The 18,643-nt window shown below is 36.8% G+C and overlaps 1 protein-coding gene across 4 annotated transcripts in view; it reads left to right on the top strand.

The window, feature by feature from the left end:
• The window catches only part of FCHSD2 (FCH and double SH3 domains 2), a 302,350-nt gene that overhangs the window by 262,328 nt on the left and 21,379 nt on the right, over nucleotides 1-18,643 (top strand). For 3 of the 4 annotated variants that reach the window (XM_049619346.1, XM_049619338.1, XM_049619355.1), the window contains exons 12-13: nucleotides 3,765-3,869; nucleotides 16,229-16,390. In XM_049619346.1, the coding sequence (XP_049475303.1) occupies nucleotides 3,765-3,869; nucleotides 16,229-16,390 (267 nt within the window). The remainder of the gene's footprint in view (nucleotides 1-3,764; nucleotides 3,870-16,228; nucleotides 16,391-18,643) is intronic. The other variant, XM_049619362.1, reaches the window with a different exon arrangement.

Genomic DNA, 18,643 nt, shown 5'->3' with positions numbered 1-18,643 from the left:
GTCCTTCTACATGGGCTCGTACATCTCAGAGTCAGCAATGATGCATTGAATCCTTCCCATGCTTGGAATCTCCCTGACTTGTTTTTGGCCCCTCTCTTTTCTCATACCAGCTGGAGAAAGTTCTGTGCTTATAAGGTGTCATAATGATTAGATTGAGCCACTTTGATAATCCAGAATAATCTCCCTATCTTAAGGTCTATAACGCTAATATAAGTGTAAATTATATTTTACATATAAACAGTTTCAGGAAATTAGGGTGTGGACATGTTTGGAAGCCATTCTGCCTACTAAAATGGTAAAATAATAAAACAGTACCCATCATCACCACTAGTTTTTAGTGTCATAAGATTTAGTCAGTACATTAATGAAAGAAAAATAAAGTGTTTAAATATTAGGAAAAGGTACACCTGTCATTATTTATAGATGATGTGATTGTGGACTCCCCAAAATATGTGACCCAACTGTCAAACAGACATAATAACAGCTCAATAAGGTGAAGAGATTTAACACTATCACAGAAATCATTAGATTTCTTAGTAACTAGAAATAATAAATTGCAAAATGCAATTAGAAAAAAAAATTCACCATAGCAGTAAAATACTGATGAATTACCAGGGAAATATGACCTGTAAGAAGACTTTTTTTTAACCAATGAACGTATAAGATGACCTGAGTAATTGTGGAGAGATGCCAAAAAATGTGGATTTTTGTATTTATTTGTAATTTCAATGCAATCCCAATGAAACCAAAAAGATATTTTTATTTCTTAAAAGATTTTATTTATTGGGGCACCTGGGTGGCTCAGTCGGGTAAGCCTCTGACTTTGGCTCAAGTCATGATCTCACAGTTTGTGAGTTCAAGCCCCGCGTCGGCCGCTGTGCTGACAGCTCAGAGTCTGGAGTCTGCTTCAGATTCTGTTTCTCCCTCTCTCTCTCTGCCCCTTCTCCACTAGTGCGCTCTCTCTGTCTCTCTCTCTCTCTCTCTGTCTCTCTCTCTCTTGCTCACTCACTCTCTCAAAAATAAACACTAAAAAAGATTTTTTAAGATTTTATTTTTTAAATTAGTAATTATTTTACATTCTTTTTTTAAATTTTTTTTAAGTTTTATTTGAGAGAGAGTGAGCACACACAAGTGGGGGAGGGGCAGAGAGAAAGAGAGACAGAATCCCAAGCAGGCTCCAAACCATTAGCACAGAGCCCGATGTGGGGCTCAAACCCATGAACCATGAGATTTTGACCTGAGCCAAGATCAAGACTCACTTAACTAACTGTGCCACCCAGGTGCCCCTAAAGATTTTATTTTTAAGTAATCTCTACACCCAACATGAGGCTTGAACTTAACAACCCCAAGATCAAGAGTCACACGCTCTACTGACTAAGCCAGCCAGGTACCCCTAAAAAGATATTTTCAAAGGAATTTAAAAATCTGGCTCTAAAAATGTTTCTGGGTTTTTTTTTTAATGTGCAGGAATAGCCAAGAACAACAATAATGAGACTTATGTGCCTTAGCACATACTGAAATACAATAATGACCATAGTAATTAAAACTGGTATTATACAAAATTTAACAAATATATTTAAAAAAATGATCTGTATGCATATGGACCATTAGATACTGATTGAAACCAACCAACCATAAAAAAGTCATTTTGAAGAGCCAAAGAAATTTCGTGATGAACAGCATAGTAAGGCTACCAAAGGACTCATTAGTAGGTCTGTTGATGGTATTATAGTTTTATTTTTTCTTAAAGTTCATATTTTCAGAGACTTCTAATAAGGCATGTAGGAGTGAAATGACATGTTTGAAATTTGCTTTAAAATAATCTAACCAAGAAAAAAAAAGACTAGGCAATGTAGATGTAGAAAAATCTTGCTGACTGTTGAATCTTGATGATCAGTATATTGGAAGTTCAGCATACTAGGCTCTTTACTTTTGAGTATATTTGAAATTTTTCATAATAAAATTGTTCATGGCATTTCAAATCTTTGGGAGAAGGATTTATTCAGTAAATAGTATTAGAACAATTGTCTGTGCATCTGGGGAAAAAATATAAAGTTAGAGTCCTCCCTTCCACTGTAATACAAAATAAATTTAGAGTAATTAAAGAGACATGTGCTAAACACAAATGATTAAAACCTGGAAAATATAGAATATTTTTGGTATATTAAGATGACTTGTTTTTAGTGTTTATTTTGAGAGAGAGAACGAGTGGGGAAGGAGCAAAGAGAGAAGGAGAGAGAGAATCCCAAAGCAAGCTCCACGCTGCCAGTGTGGAGCCCCAATACAAGGGCTTGATCTCACAAATCACAAGATCATGACCTGAGCCAAAATCAAGAGTCAATTACTTAACTGACTGAGCCACCCAGGCGCCCCTACAGATGACTTCTTAAGCAAGACACAAAACCCAGAACCCATAAAGGAAGAAACCAATAAATGTGACCACATAAAAAATAAACATTTCTGTAAAACTAAAGAACTTTAAAAAGTTACAAGAAAAGGAATAGAATGAGACATTTGTGTTTGTTTTTTAATATTTATTCATTTTGAGAGAGAGAGCTCAAGCAGGAGAGGGGGGCGGTACAGAGAATCTCCGCACTGCAGCATGGAGCCTGATGCAGGACTTGAACCCATGAACCGTGAGATCATGATGTGAACTGAAACCAAGAGTCAGATGCTTAACCAACTGAGCCACCCAGGCACTTCTGACGCCTCTGGCACGTCTGACATAACAGATAAAGGACTAATATCTAGAAAGATGTTTAATAAGTAACAAAAAGACAAAAAAAAAAACCAGAAGAATGGATAGAGGCTATGAACGGTCCATTTATAAAAATAGAAATAAATACAGATGACCAACATATGAAATGATGCTATTAGAGAAAGTAAAATTGAAATGAGATGATCTTGGCAAAAATTTTAAAGATTGACAGTATTTAATGTTGGTAAGATACAGAAAAATATGCTCTCACACAGTACTAGTAAAAGACGAGGTATAATTTTTGGGGGGCAACTCAGCAATGACTATTTAAATTAAAATACACAGTTTTCACTTCTGTATTTTTATCTTAAATAAATATTCCTATATGTGTTCAAAGAGTCATTAACAAGGTTGTTTGTACAGTACTATTTATAATATTGGGAAATTTGAAAACTCAAATAGTAGAAAAAGAGTAAAAAATGGTACAGCTAAACTGTTGAATCTATGGATTAGAGAATGAAGTCAGTCTATTTGTACAATCATAAACAGTGTGCTTAGACACATTGAAGGGATGATAGATCTCATTTTAGATCTATTTTTCAGATCATTTTAAATAAAACTTCAAGTATGTAGAAATACACAAGCAGTAGTTTGGAAAAATACATGTAAATTGATGGGATGTGCCATTTTATATTAGTTGTTGTTTTATAACAATATATTCATGTAATTTTTAAAAATTGAAAGTATGTATATCAAAACATGCAATCCAAATAAGGTTTGTAGATTGTACCAATGTCAATATCCTGGTTTTTATATTGTAGTATAGTTATATAAGCTGTTGCCATAGGGGAAAGGGGTGAAGGGACTTTCTGCTACTTTTGCAATTTTGTAATTATATCAAGGGTTTGTTTTTTTATAATTAACAAATAAGTGAAAAAATTAAAGGTTAAAAAAGGAATCGTGGCCACTTGTCACTAAAACCTAGTAAATTACCTAAATACACTAGTCACTTAAGAAAAAATAGAGGAAAAAAAAGTAGTCATCATTTCCCTATTTTCTTTAATAGGTACTAGATGATCTGGAATGTCATGGAGTTGCAGTATCAGAACAAAGCCGAGCAGAGTTGGAACAGAAAATAGATGAAGCTAGAGAAAATATTCGTAAAGCAGAGGTGAGGTGGCAGCTAACTGTGGCATTTTGCCCAGCTCCAACAACATCACGACTATGATATATACCTTTAGGATTCAGTTTCTATACACTGATTAATTTGAAGATGATTCAACATCTTTATGTGTGTCCAGAGTATTATTTTTGAGTACCTGCTTCATACAAGGTAATACATGTAACAAAAGGCACTGAACCTATCTGAAGAGTTTGCAATCATGAAACATTAAATAACAGAAGAATTATATCACAGTGAAGGTACTAATTTTATAGTTTTCACAAGGTACAAAATAAATCAGTCAAATTAATGGCATAGAAATTGATACATATAGTTCAGAGCCTTGAAAAGTCCTCCCCCATATAGAAGGTTCACTGGTCCAGGAGCATAAGCTGATCTTCTAAAAAAGAGACTTGGTTGAGCAGACAAAACCAAAAACATTACAACCGTGGATTTTAATCTTTTGGTAAGGGGTCTTGGGACCCTTTGAGGATTGTATATGAAAGTGTGAAACCCTCTCTCCCACAAAAAAAAAAAAAAATACACATTTTTGTGCACAGTTTCCAGAAGTTCATGTACCCTAGAATAATATTCTCTGACCTAGAGGCAGAGAGGTTGAGATAGAAAGAAGTTATTTGCAAAGGAGGAAGACCTAGGATATAATTTGGCAGTTGGATTAGATTAGAGTGGAGGTTTTTTTGTGAGGAAATGTGGTAGGAAGAAAGCAAAATAATTGTGGTTAGGACCAGTCCATGGAGAACCTGTGCACACTTGTATATAGTTATCTACCCAATGCAACATGTTGAAGGGATGTAGAAATGGACATTTTAAAAAGACTGAGACTATCCAGGCCTCAAGGAGAATATGTTCTTGTTAGGAAGGCCTCAAGAGAGCCAAAAATAACTAAGGCCTTAAAGCATAAATGCCAAGGAATGATCCACACAAGTATACATAATACTTAAGGAACCCAGAGGACACAGAGACCCCTGGGAGAAGTTGTTAGGGCAGGTAACACAGAAGAGGTAGGATTTGAGATGGGTGTTGACAGATGAATAATATTTAATTAGAGAAAAAGGGATAGATAGCACAAGATTTGTGCTATGCAATGTTAAGAGGCATAACTGGAACCAAAAGAAGAAGGTAGGAAGGAGGCAGATTTGAAGCTGACATTGGGAAATCCTAACAGTCAGATCTGCCCAATGAAAGAATAAATTCCCCTGGGACGAGGTGCAGCACTACAAGTGCTGTCAGGGACTCTATACAAGGAATTCTTTCATTGGTTGAGGGTTAATCTAAACTAGTGATTTTCACATGTCCCCTCAGGACTCTAGAGGTTTTGAGGAAATGTTTCAGTGGTTGGTTGGAGGGCAGGGGGAGGTGAGGGGAGAGGCAGCTTAGGCGAACATAGGTAGTATGAGCATGTTTTTGGCATAACCCCACAGAAGTGATCTGAACCAGAAAAGCTTGCCATCTGCCTGGTCTAGAAAAGCCCCAGTAAATCTAACTTGCCTTTGTTCCTGGCACATGATCCACAGCCTCCATAGTGAAGAGGGCAGGGTGTACAATAAATAGTCATTTTCTGCTCTGAATTCAGGGTCACGGCTAAACCACTACCCTAGTGTGCTGGCCAACTACTATTGGCAGGCCCTTGCCTAGTCTGAGAAACACTGGCTTGTGTAGAAGAGTTTCTCCTGGTATTTGTTTCTCTATACTCTGAGTGAAGTCAGTTTCGGAGCTTTGGTGGAACGGGATAGGTCTCGGAAGTTTTCCAAAGGGTGTGTTCTCTCTTGTATTTTCCGTTTCCAGACTCCCTCCATAGTGTCACTGTCTGGTACCATCGCTCCACCAAACCCCCCAGTAGTAGCAGTAGTAGGTATCAGTCACACAGTCTGTATTTAGGCTGAATGACCTGTTATTTCCATGAGTGTGCTAAACAGCCCTGTGTTTGTTAGCTCAAAGCTAAAAATATGAAGTGAGATTCCCACAACAGAATGACTCGTTTCTCCTAATACCAGTATTTAAGTCTGCATTCTCAAAGATAATTTTCTTACCAAAAATACAGAATATGCTAAAAACCATGATGCTAGATCCAGTATCTCAGTTTTGAATATCAGTGAAATACGGTTAATCTTACTGCTGTCTTACAATGATCTTCCACTTGATTTTCATCTATCAGATATGAAGAACAGTCCAGCTAAAATTAGATGGCAAATACATGAGTATATTACTCACTGCAGAGGTAGTACTTACCAGGTTGTCCTAATGACATTTTTGGATAGATTTCACTACAAGAGCCTTCAGAGGAATTGACAATAGTGGTTTTGTAGATTACCTTTTTCTTTCTTCTGCCTGCATATCATTTGCATTGAATTTTCCATTCAGCAGTTACTTACTTTATTATGAATAACTAATCAAAAGGGACAGAGCTGGTTAAAATTCCATTATATCCTTCATGTTTGATTTTTAACTCCCACCAACGTGTTACCCTCCCTTGTTGGGTAATCTACTTTATCTAGTCTTTTCTGTATTATGTTTCCATTCAGTGTTGCTGATTACAATAAAAACATCTGTGGTGCTCAGTAATAGATTAAAGAAACTTTCCAGACATAGATATTGAAAAATATAAATGGCCTGTGCTTTTCTAAAGAATATAACAATTACTTAATAATTATTGACTGGTTAATGTGTCACAAATTCAGTCAGTTATTAGTGTAACAATTACTTAATAAACATCTGCTGTGCACCAGGCACTGATGGATATACTAGACATACAATGATGAACACACTGTGTGTACTAGATGTGGTACTGTTGGCAGCCCCTGACAAATCCAGGAGTTGAAACAAAGCAATAGCTGCTTAAATTAAACTTTAATAACAGTCCTCTTAACCTGGTATTTAGGTATTTGAATTTTTTGAAATGCTTTTTATCACAAAGACACACACATTCTGCATCTGACTTATACTTGTTTTAAAAGTAGCTTGCCAAGAAACTGAGAATTTTAAATACCATCTTTTTGGAAGCTGTACATGACGTATGTTGTTCCAGAGCACAATTACTTTTTGCATGTTTAAATTTTTCCCTTTTGGGGGGCTTGAGGGTAGTTCTCTTTTTTTTGATAGTGAAGAGACACACTGAGGAGACACAAATAGGAGAAAGTTAACGTAAGAAGTTAAAGATACTGGAAATTTTTAGTAATTCACGTTTGGTGTAAGATCTGCAAGAAGGAACTATAGACTATATGATTCCTTCTCTAAGATACTAATTACATATTTTTTTATCTGAATGTACACTTGAAAGCCAGAGTACCTGGTATCAAGAGTGAATTAACAAAACCAAAAAAATCAATTATTATTTATATAAACACGTTTTCATAGGTACCATTTTCTCTTAAATTGTCATCCTATAAGGTTCTGTTGTACATCAGGAATTCAAGATTATTATGTCATCCTTGTACCTCAGTGACTCAAAAATGGTAATTAATACCCTTGCCAGCATGCTATAGGAGAAGCCCCAAAATTTCAGTTGCATAAAATGTAAAGCCTCCTTGCCACAAGATTAATGAAATGCTAAGGATAAGCCTGCTATAAAAACAGAATTTTCAATCATATTATATCGAAATTTACATTACCTCAGGGCCTGTTATTGTGAGTTTTCACTATACTCTTATAATAGTGTGTCAGCACACCTTTTGACTAATCACTTTCTTTCACTTTATGTGTGAATATGTTCTTTTTTTTTTTCCTTTGTGATTATTTATTTTTGAGAGAGAGGAAGAGAGCATGAGCGGGGGAAGGGGCAGAGAGCGAGGGGGACAGTTTCCGAAGTGGGCTCAGCTGCTCACAGCAGAAAGCCCAGTACAAGGCTCGAACTCATGAACCATGAGATCATGACCTGTGCCAAGGTCAAGCTCTTACCCAACTGAGTCACCCAGGTGTCCCGTGAATATTTTCAACTGTACGGAAAAGATGAAGAGTAAATAAATATTTCTCAACATGCTAAATTCAACAGTTAATATTTTGCAATATTGGCCCTATGTGTTTATTTCTATTCTGTAAAATAGAGGTTAAATCTCGAGGCCTTATTAGAGTCAGTATTTTAGGTAAGAATACTTGATAGATGATGCTGTTTTTCATCACAGAATGTTTTTATCAAGTTGCCTCTCTATGAATGATGCTAACAGTAGTCACTTAATTAGGTGGTGCTCCCAGATCTTTCCACTGTTCAGGTTCCTTTTTTTCTTTTTTTCTTTTTTTTTTGTATTTGCAGCTACCAGGTACTAGGCACCTCCAGTAATGGCAAATACGTATTTTTCTCTCTTTCTTAAGTATCATTTTGATGTCATGATATTTTAAAAGTCAGCTCTGGGGCACCTGGGTGGCTCAGTCAGTAGGTGTCTGACTTTGGCTCAGGTCATGATCTCACAGCTCTGTGAGTTCAAGCCCCGCATCAGGCTCTGTGCTGATGGCTCAGAGCCTGGAGCCTGCTTCAGATTCTGTGTCTCCCTCTCTCTCTGCCTTAACCCACTCGCATTCTATTTCTGTCTCTCTCAAAAATAAATAAACATTAAAAAAAAATCAGCTCTATCAAGGTATAATATACATGCAGTAAAATGTAACCATTTCAAGGGAACAGTTTGGTAAGTTTGGACAAATGCATCTCCCTGAATATTCACCACCACAATCTAGATACAAAATATTTCATTCATCCCCCCCCAAATTCTCTTGTGACCAGACAACAATTGACATGCTTTCTGTCTTAAGTTAGTTCAACTCCGACAATATGAGTATTAGATTACTTGGTATTGCCCTACACATCACATGCAAAGATCACCTTTCATGCTTTTATACAGTCTTATTTTTTGTCTTAATCTCAGTTTGATGAGCTAGTATGTATTCAAGTTCACTGATTGTTTCTTCTGTGGTGCATAATCTACTGTTAAGGCCATCCTGTCAATTTTGATTTCAGGTGTTACAGCTTCAGCTCTAGGAGTTCTGTTTGGTTCTTTATATTTCCAGTTCATGCCTGCTTATCTTCATGTTTTCCTTGAAATCCTTAGGTGTATTTATAATAATGACTTTAAGTCTTGTCTGCTCATTCCATCATATCTGTGATGTCTGTCTTTCTTTCTTATTGACTGATTTTTTCCTTTAGTTATGGCTCATCTTTTTCTACTTTTCAAATACCTAGTAATTTTTACTGAGTACTAGAAATGGTGAGTATTTGGTTATTGGGGTGTCTGAATTCTCCTTTCTTCTTTTAAAGACTATTGAGTTTTGTTCTGACAGCCAATTCAGTTGCAGATCAATTTGATCCTTTTGAGGCTTATTTTCAAGCTTTGTTTGGGCTGGTTTAGAATAGCCTTTCCAACAGTGTGGAGGTTCCTCAAAAACTTAAAAATAGAACTACCCTACGACCCAGCAATTACATTACTAGGTATATATCCAAGGGATACAGATTTGCTGTTTCGAAGGGGCATATGCACCCCAATGTTTATAGCAGTGCTATTGACAATAGCCAAAGTATGGAAAGAGCCCAGATGTCCATCAACAGATGAATGGATAAAGAAGATATGGTGTGTGTATATGTATATGTATATGTATATGTATATGTATATGTATATACATGTGTATATATATGTATGTGTATATATGTATGTGTATATATGTATGTGTATATATGTATATATATACACATGTATGTATACATACATACATACAATGGAGTATTACTCAGCAATCAAAAAGAATGAAATCTTGTTATTCACAACTATGTGGATGGAACTAGAGGGTATTACACTAAGCGAAATTAGAGAAAGACTGATATCAAATGACTTCACTCATATGAGGAATTTAAGATACAAAACAGATGAACCTAAGGGAAGGGAAGCAAAAAGAATATAAAAACAGGGAAGGGGACAAAACAGAAGAGACTCTTAAATACAGAGAACAAACTGAGGGTTGCTGGAGGGGTTGTGGGAGGGGGCATGGGCTAAATGGGTAAGGAGCATTAAGGAAGACGCTTGTTGGGATGTGCACTGGATGTTATACATAGGTGATGAATCACTGGAATCTACTCCTGAAAACATCATTGCACTATATGCTAGCTAACTTGGATGTAAATTATAAATAAATAAATGAATTAAAAAACTAAAAAAAAAAAAAAAAAGAATAGCCTTTCCAGTAGGGCAAATTTAGCCCTATTACCAGTGCATTTCCTTTCTATAGTTTCTTGTTTTACCATGAGTATCCAGCAAGGTTTCTCAACTCTGGCTGGATAGATGGAACATCTTTCAGCCCTGTATAAGCTCTTGAGAAGTTTTTAGTTCACAGCTCCGTAGTAGGTGTCCTTTCCCTGAGTCATTATCCTTTGCTTCTCCTCATGGAGTCCCACATATTTTCAATTTATTATGGGTTTTTATTAATTTAGTGTATTTTAAATTATAGTTGGCCTTTTTTTAAGTGCCACATCGTCTAAATTTGGCCAGTGAGAGTCCATTTAATGGCTGACTTCCATGTCCTTTTGACATTATTCCCATTAGATTTTTTAACAGTTTCTTGCTTTCTCACACAACAAGCCATCATACACTCACCATGTATTTTTCCCCTACCAGACTTAGAATTAGCCATTTCTTCATGGAGCTCTGATTTCTTTTAATAAAGAATAGTATTTATTTTTTTATTTAAAAAAATTTTTTTTAATATTTTTATTTATTTTTGAGACAGAGAGAGAGCATGAGCAGGGGAGGGGCACAGAGAGAAGGAGACACAGAATCTGAAGCAGGCTCCAGGCTCCAAGCTGTCAGCACAGAGCCCGATGCAGGGCTTGAACTCACAGGCTGCAAGATCATGACCTGAGCCGAAGTCGGACGCTCAACCGACTGAGCCACCCAGGCGCCCTAAGAATAGTATTTAGATACCAGAGTCTAGAATGTGAAGGTGCTTATTGTTAGGAGTATCATTTATTTCTTGGCCCTTTCTTTGTTATTAGAGCTAGGAATTTATTATTTTTTTCACATCATGAGTTCATGTTGATCTTTCCAATTAAAATTTAAAATTAAAAGGATTTTGTTGAACTTCTTTGATTTTATATTATCTTTTTTCTCTTATATTGAAAATCTTGGTTCCTAATATTATCATAATATTTTATTTGCTTTCTCCTGCAGTATATTAAAAAGTCTCAGAATTATAATGGAAATACTAATGGTAATCTATTGAGCAAAATTTAAGATTTCTTTGCAGTTCATTTTGGGTATAGAATATATCTCTACAAGGGTTTCTGCTTCTGATAATAAAGGACTAACTCATATTAGGCTAATCCTCCTTTAGATAACAGTTATTAACTTGGGGTAAAAATATTTAAAGTGATTATTTAGTAGATGTGGAAAACTGCCATATAAAAACTGGAAAGGAATAGACCCTGAAAAGAATGGGACTGTACTTGGTGATATTAACATTAAATAGCTCTTTGCAAAGGGTTGTTTTCAAGCATAGAGCCTTGGTCTTAACTGGCTTTAGAATGGCTGTCAGGAAGCCTTCAAGTTTGCATATATGTAAATAACCGTCCAAATCCTGGACCAAACCTAAATACATGCATGGAACAGAAACTCCCAGGAGCTTGACAGGAAACAGTAGCTGGAAGGCAAAAATAATTAACAGAAAGTTCAGCTGTTGCTCACCACAGGGGAACAACATCAACCATTAAAATATTGGAGTGGTTGTAATATCAAAGTAAACTACAGGACAAGAAATATTAAAAGGGATCATTTATAATGATTAAAAATGAGGTGTTCATCATCTTCTCCATCAAGAAGACATAACAATTCTCAGGGTGCCTGGGTGGCTCAGTCAGTTGGGCATCCGACTTCGGCTCAGGTCAGGATCTCAGTTTGTGAGTTCAAGCCCCACTTCAGGCTCTGTGCTGAGCTCAGAGTCTGGAGCCTGCTTCAGATTCTGTGTCTCCCTCTGTCTCTGCCCCTCCCCAGCTCCCGCTCTGTCTCTCTCTCTCTCAGAGTTAAATAAAAACATTAAAAAAAAGAAGAAGAAGACAGGGTAACAATTCTGGATGTGTATATAACTAATAATAGAGCTACTAAGTACATGAAGCAAAACTGGCCTAACTGAAAGGAGAAATAAACAAATCTACCATGGTAGTTGGAGATTTCAACATTCCTTTCAGTAATTAGAAGAAGGAGCTAGAAAATCAGCAAGGATACAGGAGACTTGAACAACACTATCAACTAATTTTACCTTAATTGGCATTTAAAGAAGACTCTACCCTACAAGAGTATAGAGTATTTGTTCTTTTAAAGTACACACAGAATGTTCAGCATAAACCAGTGTCAAGTTAGTTTAAAAGTATTGATATCAGAGTATGTTCTCTGACCATCAGAATTAAATTAAAAATCAATTAACAGATACCTGAAAAATCCCCAGATATTTGGAAATTAAATTATTTAAACACAACAATCTGTGGCTGCCTTAAAACACACACACACACAACTTTATGGCAAAAGCTATTTATTATCTCTCACCATTCTGGGTGTTGACTATGCATTTGTTTTGCAGGTTTTTCCTGAGATTACTCAAGGAGCTGCATACATCTTAGAGGGTCTGCTAGAGGGCTAGGCCTTTTTTCCAAATGGTCTTTCATCCTCAATTATGCTAAACTGGGCTTCCTTACATAATGGAGATACATTCCAAGAAATCAACTTTACTTGCACTTATCAAATCTCTGCATCAAATTTGCATATGTTCCATCAAAGCAGATCACATGGATAAGCCCGGAATCAATGCGAGAGGGGACTACTTGGATAGCAAGAGGCATGATTCATTGGGAATAACAGTTTACCAAAATCGATGGGACTTTGGTTAAATCACTTTTCTCATCTATAATGGAGTTTATGATATCCATCCTCAGAATTGTGTGGATTGAATGAAATGGTATAATCCTATGTGATAAAATTTGTTTAGAGTGTTTTTAAGAAACCAAAGGTAATTTAGAATGGCAAATACTACCATCTACCATTATTTATTTCCTACACATGCCAGGCATTGTCCTAAATAGTAGAGTTGCAACAGACACAGTCCTTACCTTAGAGAAATGATATTTTGAAGGTAAAGTAACTAAGCCCATATTAGATTTACAGACTTTATAACTTTATCCACATGTCAAGCCAAAAAGTTTTATAAACTCAACTGTGGCTTGACATTTGGATGTGCTTATGTTAAATTTTATATTAAAATCAGTTAATTGACATTGTTAATACACCAAGATTATGTATCTATAAGATACATCTGTAAGATGTGGCTTTTCAAAGCATCATTTAAAAAAAACTCTATCTCTTGGGGCGTTTGGGTGGCTCGTCAGTTAAGCTTTCGGCTCTTGATTTCAGCTCAGGTCATGATCTCACCGTTCTTGAGATCAAGCCTCACGTCTTGAGATTAAGATTCTCTCCCTCTCTTTCTACCCTTTCTGCACTCAACATATGCATGCTTTCTCTCAAAAAATTAATAATTAAAAAAAACTTTGAAGTAAAGTGAAAGACAACACACAGGATGGGAAAAAATAATCTGCAAATCATGTATCTGATGAGGGACTTTTATCTAGAATACATGAAGACTTACAATAAAGACAAAGACAAGGGGTACCTGGGTGGCTCAGTCAGTTGAGTGACCGACTCTTGATTTTGGTTCAGGTCATGATCTCACTGTTGTGAGATTGAGCCCCATGTTGGGTTCCATGATGAGTGTGGAGCCTACTTGGGATTCTCTCTCTCTCTCTGTCTCTCTCCCTCTCTCTGCCCCTCTCCCCCACTTGTACTCTCTCTCTAAATAAATAAATATTTTTTAAAGGACAAAGACAAAATAAAATAGCGACAGTCCATTTTAAAAATGGGCAAAAGGTCTGAATAGACAGACATTTCTCCAGAGAAGATACACAGATGACTAATAAGCACATGAAAATATACTTGACATCATTAGTCATCAAGGAAATACAGATCAAAACTACAATGAGATACTACTTCATACTCACTAGAATGGCTAGAATCAAAAAGAAAGACATTAACAAGTGTTTTCCAGATGTGGAGAAATGTTAACCCTCACACCCTGCTGGGGGGATTATCAAATGAGGCAGAAAACAGCCTGGCATTTCCCCAGTGGTTCAATATAGCATTATTTTATGACCAAGTAATTCCAGTCCTAGGTATATACCCAAGAGAAAAGAAAGCAGGTTTACACAAAAACTTGTACACTAATGTGTAAAGGAACATTATTCATATTAGACAAAAAACTGAAATCACCCAAGTGTCGGTTAACTGACAAATGGATAAATAAAATGTGGTGTATCCAATAGAATGTTATATAACCATAAAAAGGAATGAAATACTGATACATATTACAACATGGATGAACCTTGAAACATTATACTAATTCAAAGAAGCCAATCACAAAAGACCACATATGGTTCTATTTATATTAAATGTTCAGAATATGGGCTCCTGGGTGGGTCAGTCAGGTAAGCATCCAACTTCAGCTTAGGTCATGATCTCACCGTTCAGAGTTCGAGCCCCACATCAGGCTCTGTGCTGACAGCTCACTGCTAAAAAATGTTCAGAATAGGCAAATCTGTATATAGAGAAAGAACAATAATTGAAATGAGGGGTGAGGGAGCAATAGTTAAAGGATACGAGGTTTCTTTTGGAGGTGATTAAAATGTTCTAAAAATTGTGGTGATAGTTGCATATCTGTGAATATACTGTAAATCATTGAACTGTACACTTTAAATGGATGAATCTTACAGTATATGCAAGCTTTATCTCAGTAAACAGTTGTTAGAAGAATAAACAGGTTTTTGCAAGGCTGTTTACCAAATACTGTCTCCAAACCAAAAATTCTAATTGCTTTATAAAGATGTATATGATATCCAAAACCACTGAATTGTACACTTAAAAATGATTAAGATGGCAAATTTTATGTAATGTGAATTTTATCTCCATTTTTAAAAAGATGTATGCTTAATCTTAGGAATACAAGATAAATACAGCAATGAGAGCTCAGTGAAACAAGTCAGAAGTCAGAGAATTTTTTTTTTTTTTTCTGAGTAGGCTCCATGCCCAGTGTGGGGCTTGAACTCATAACCCTGAGATCAAGAGTCACTTACTCTACCAACAGAGCCACCCAAGTGCCCCCAGAGTTCAGATCAGTTTTAATACCAGCTCTCCCGATGGAGAATCTAGAGAGTGATCAGAATCGCATGCCAGAAGGGTTCAGTGAGTACGCTTGTTTGTCCAGAAGTCCCACAGAAGGCTATAAAGTGAGGGTTGGAATTATCAAATAATCAACATTTTCTCAGTGGAACCTTCCAATGTCGAAGGAAGAGACCACCTCTCTAATATGTGAAACACTGAAACTGACTTTACAACTTGCTAAGCAAGAGAGTAATACTTACATACACAATCTCTAAACAAAATAGAACCGATATACAAGGTTTTAAGAATTGTGGATTTCAGGGATTGGCAGATTTTCAAAACTGAAAATGTTTTACAGATTGGCTCACCTCTGGCTGTGGTGTATAGGGATTGGTGGACTGTCAGAAGCAGGAGTAGAAGCTTGAACACTGGTGATTTCTGGAGTGAGGCTGTGGTTTACTGGCTGCCTTGCAGATGTGTGGGGCTGTCACTGGCTGACTTTCAGCGGCCTGGCTATTAGAGCAAAGCAGTTACTGTTTGATTCGGACAGGTTTAGACTGGTTCTGCGGTTACGTGCTTATGGCTTAGAACAAGAGTCAAAGCACAAGCAGTCTTTCTGTTTCTTGAATTTGGAGAATTCAGTTTGGAGAATTTTACTGCTGTATTTTATTATTTCTGATAGCTACATCGTAATTTAACTTAAATCTTTACCCAGTAGTTCAGTCAGGAGTCATGGAAGTTTTTAACCAGGGAGTGACATGGTGACCTTTGCAAACTTGTAAGAGGTAGATTATAGAGAAGAAAAAATCCAAGAGATAGGTTAAAGGGCTGTCAAAAAGGCTGGATTTTAGGATATCCTGAGGCCTAGCCTTCCTAAGAGGGGAAGAATGCAGACTTGATGGTGTATTCATATCTTCCTGTTCAGAAGTTAGGTTTGATGTGTCTTGTCAAGATGCGAGTGTGCCATTTGCCCTCATTTCTGTTCTTGTGTTTCCTCTCCTCTCCCTACTTCTATTCCCCGCTCCCTCTCCCCCTCTCCAAGTGAAAAATTAACCTCTATGCCAAGGAAGCATTGCTAGTGAATACCAAGATTATTCTAATTAGTAAATCAAGAATAACTTAAAAAACACATTGAGGAAAAAGTGCCTTGATGTCTCACCATTTTCTTGGTTTTCTTAGATAATTAAGTTGAAAGCTGAAGCCCGGCTGGACCTGCTAAAGCAGATCGGTGTTTCTGTGGACACGTGGCTAAAGAGTGCAATGAATCAAGTAATGGAAGAACTGGAAAATGAACGATGGGCTCGCCTTCCTGCAGTGACCAATAATGGCACTTTACACTCGGTAGGATTTCTCTTCTTGGCTGTAATGGGCAGACTTTCACTGAAGGATGCTCTTCTTTGACTGTGTCACCAAACCTGATAATAGCCAAAATTTAAAAGAAAAAATAACGGTTTTGCTAGCAGTTTGGTTTCTTTTCTTTGGCCTGTCACTGAGTTAAACTTGGTGCAGGAAGAGGGAAAAAGTCATGCTTTTTATTTTTAATATGCAGTGAAGAACATATTATCACTAGTTGGTTTATTAGTGCCACTTTACCAAATTCCTTATCCCATCATGAAGTAGATATGTTTCTTGTCTGGAAGTCATGGAATAAAAATTTTAATCTAGTGTTTCTGAAGTTCTCAGAGGTCTTCTCTGAAAACTGACATCTAGAGAGTCAGAAACAATCTTATAAAGAGAAAAGGGGGTGCCTGGATGGCTCAGTTGGTTGAACGTCCAACTCTTGGTTTCACCTCAGGTCATGCATGATCTCACAGGTCATGCATGATCTCACACTTCATGAGATCAAGCCCCATGTGCCTGGGATTCTCCCTCTCCCTCTCTCTCTGCCTCTCTCTCTCTTTCTCTGTAAATAAGTAAATAAACTTAAAAGAAAAAAGAAAGGAACACTTTTAGTCTCTGGCTTAATTATTTGATTCACAAGGGCTTTCACACTCTGTTCACTGTATTTTTCATCAGGGAGACAGTGCAAGTATGGTCAGAGCTCAAGCTAGCATTTTCTTGCTTCAAGTCCAGGGCATTTTCCACTTTGATGTCATCCAGTTCAACCTTAGCTAATAGCTTAATTAATATAGCTACTCAGCTGATGGTAAACTAGACCTCATGTTGGAGATCTGAGTGCCAGAAAAGTTCATTGACTTGCCTGTTATTACATAAGTGGATATATGATGTCTATAGCTGGTCAGACTAAAGTAATTCCTACTGCTGCTTCCTACCCATTACTCTGTCTCATCCTGTTTATTTCCTTATGGCATTTATTACGATCTTTGCTTTGTGTTCTTTGTCTATCTTCCTCTCTGGAATGTAATTACCATGTCTGTCTCATTCAGTGCACAGCAAAGTGCCTGGCACATAGTAAGTACTCAATAAATAATCTGTTGAAGGAAGAAATGAAAGAATGGATGGCTGAATAGATGGAATAGTGGCAAACTAAAAGCTAAAACTCTAATCTCACAACTTCCTACTGTATCCAAAGTGCCTCTTCAGCGCTTGTGCCCTTCAGATAAAAGGCATCCTTGCGAGAGAAATTGGCTAAAGTTTAAGAACATTCCTGAAAGTTTTGTCAATTTTTTCACATAGCATTCTGATTTTCTAATGGGAATACGCTTGCGCATTTTAAAAAGATTGCGTGTGGGTGTGCATTTTAAGGAAAAGCAATCTATTGAAAGTTTATTTTTATTCGACTATTAATGGTAATCCAGCTAGAGAAAATAGGCACACATCACCTACTTGACGTCAGGGATAGAAGAGCCTGGCCTGTTTTTAATACAATAGAGTTGTTCCATGTCATGGAATATCTCTTTCTAATGCATCTTTTGAATGTCACAGTTACCATCTACTTCAAGTAATTTTGTTGTACAGAATTTAGGATGACAGCAAATCCCAGGCACACACTTTCTTTTGGCCTCTTCAGTAGCACTGTTGGCAACCAATAAACCCATGATTTCTCTTGGACTAGTATCTTTTCTAACTAAATCAACTGGGCAGGCATTTATCCCCTCCCTGTGTGCCTACTTCCTGAGCAAATTGGAGATGAACAAGAATTGGTCTCTCTCCTTGAAGAGCTTGCAAGCTGGTAGAGCAGACAGACCTCAGACCTTTATAGATCTTAGTGATCCATGGCAGTGTATGACTGGGTTCCTCTGTGGCAAACTTGAAACGCCTACTTCTAACTCATCAACACACCTTGGAAAAAACCCTTCTCTCTGTGTTTCAGAGAGAAAGTTAAGTTAAATGATCTAAGATCCCCTCCAACTCCAAAATCTTACGATTTTGTGAAATGCTATTAAAAAAGTTTAATACCGGGTGGAAAAATAGGAAAGATGTTTGCCCCATGAAGGAACTGTCAGTTGAGATAGTCCTTGAAGAATTTTAACATGAGATAAAGAAGGGCTTCTGAGTGTGAAGGAAGGAAATGAAGAAGATATGCCTAGTACAGTCTGTCAGTGAGTAGTACATTCTGGTAGTAAGTGTTGAATAAATTCGGTGTTTTTGAATTTATTCGGTCCAAAGACATGAGCTCATCTAGAAACATCA

The sequence above is a fragment of the Panthera uncia genome, chromosome D1 (assembly GCF_023721935.1).
Source record: "Panthera uncia isolate 11264 chromosome D1, Puncia_PCG_1.0, whole genome shotgun sequence".
Lineage (NCBI taxonomy): Eukaryota > Metazoa > Chordata > Mammalia > Carnivora > Felidae > Panthera > Panthera uncia.
The sequence above is the reverse complement of the archived record's forward strand: the minus strand, read 5'-3'. Positions and strand labels throughout refer to the sequence as shown.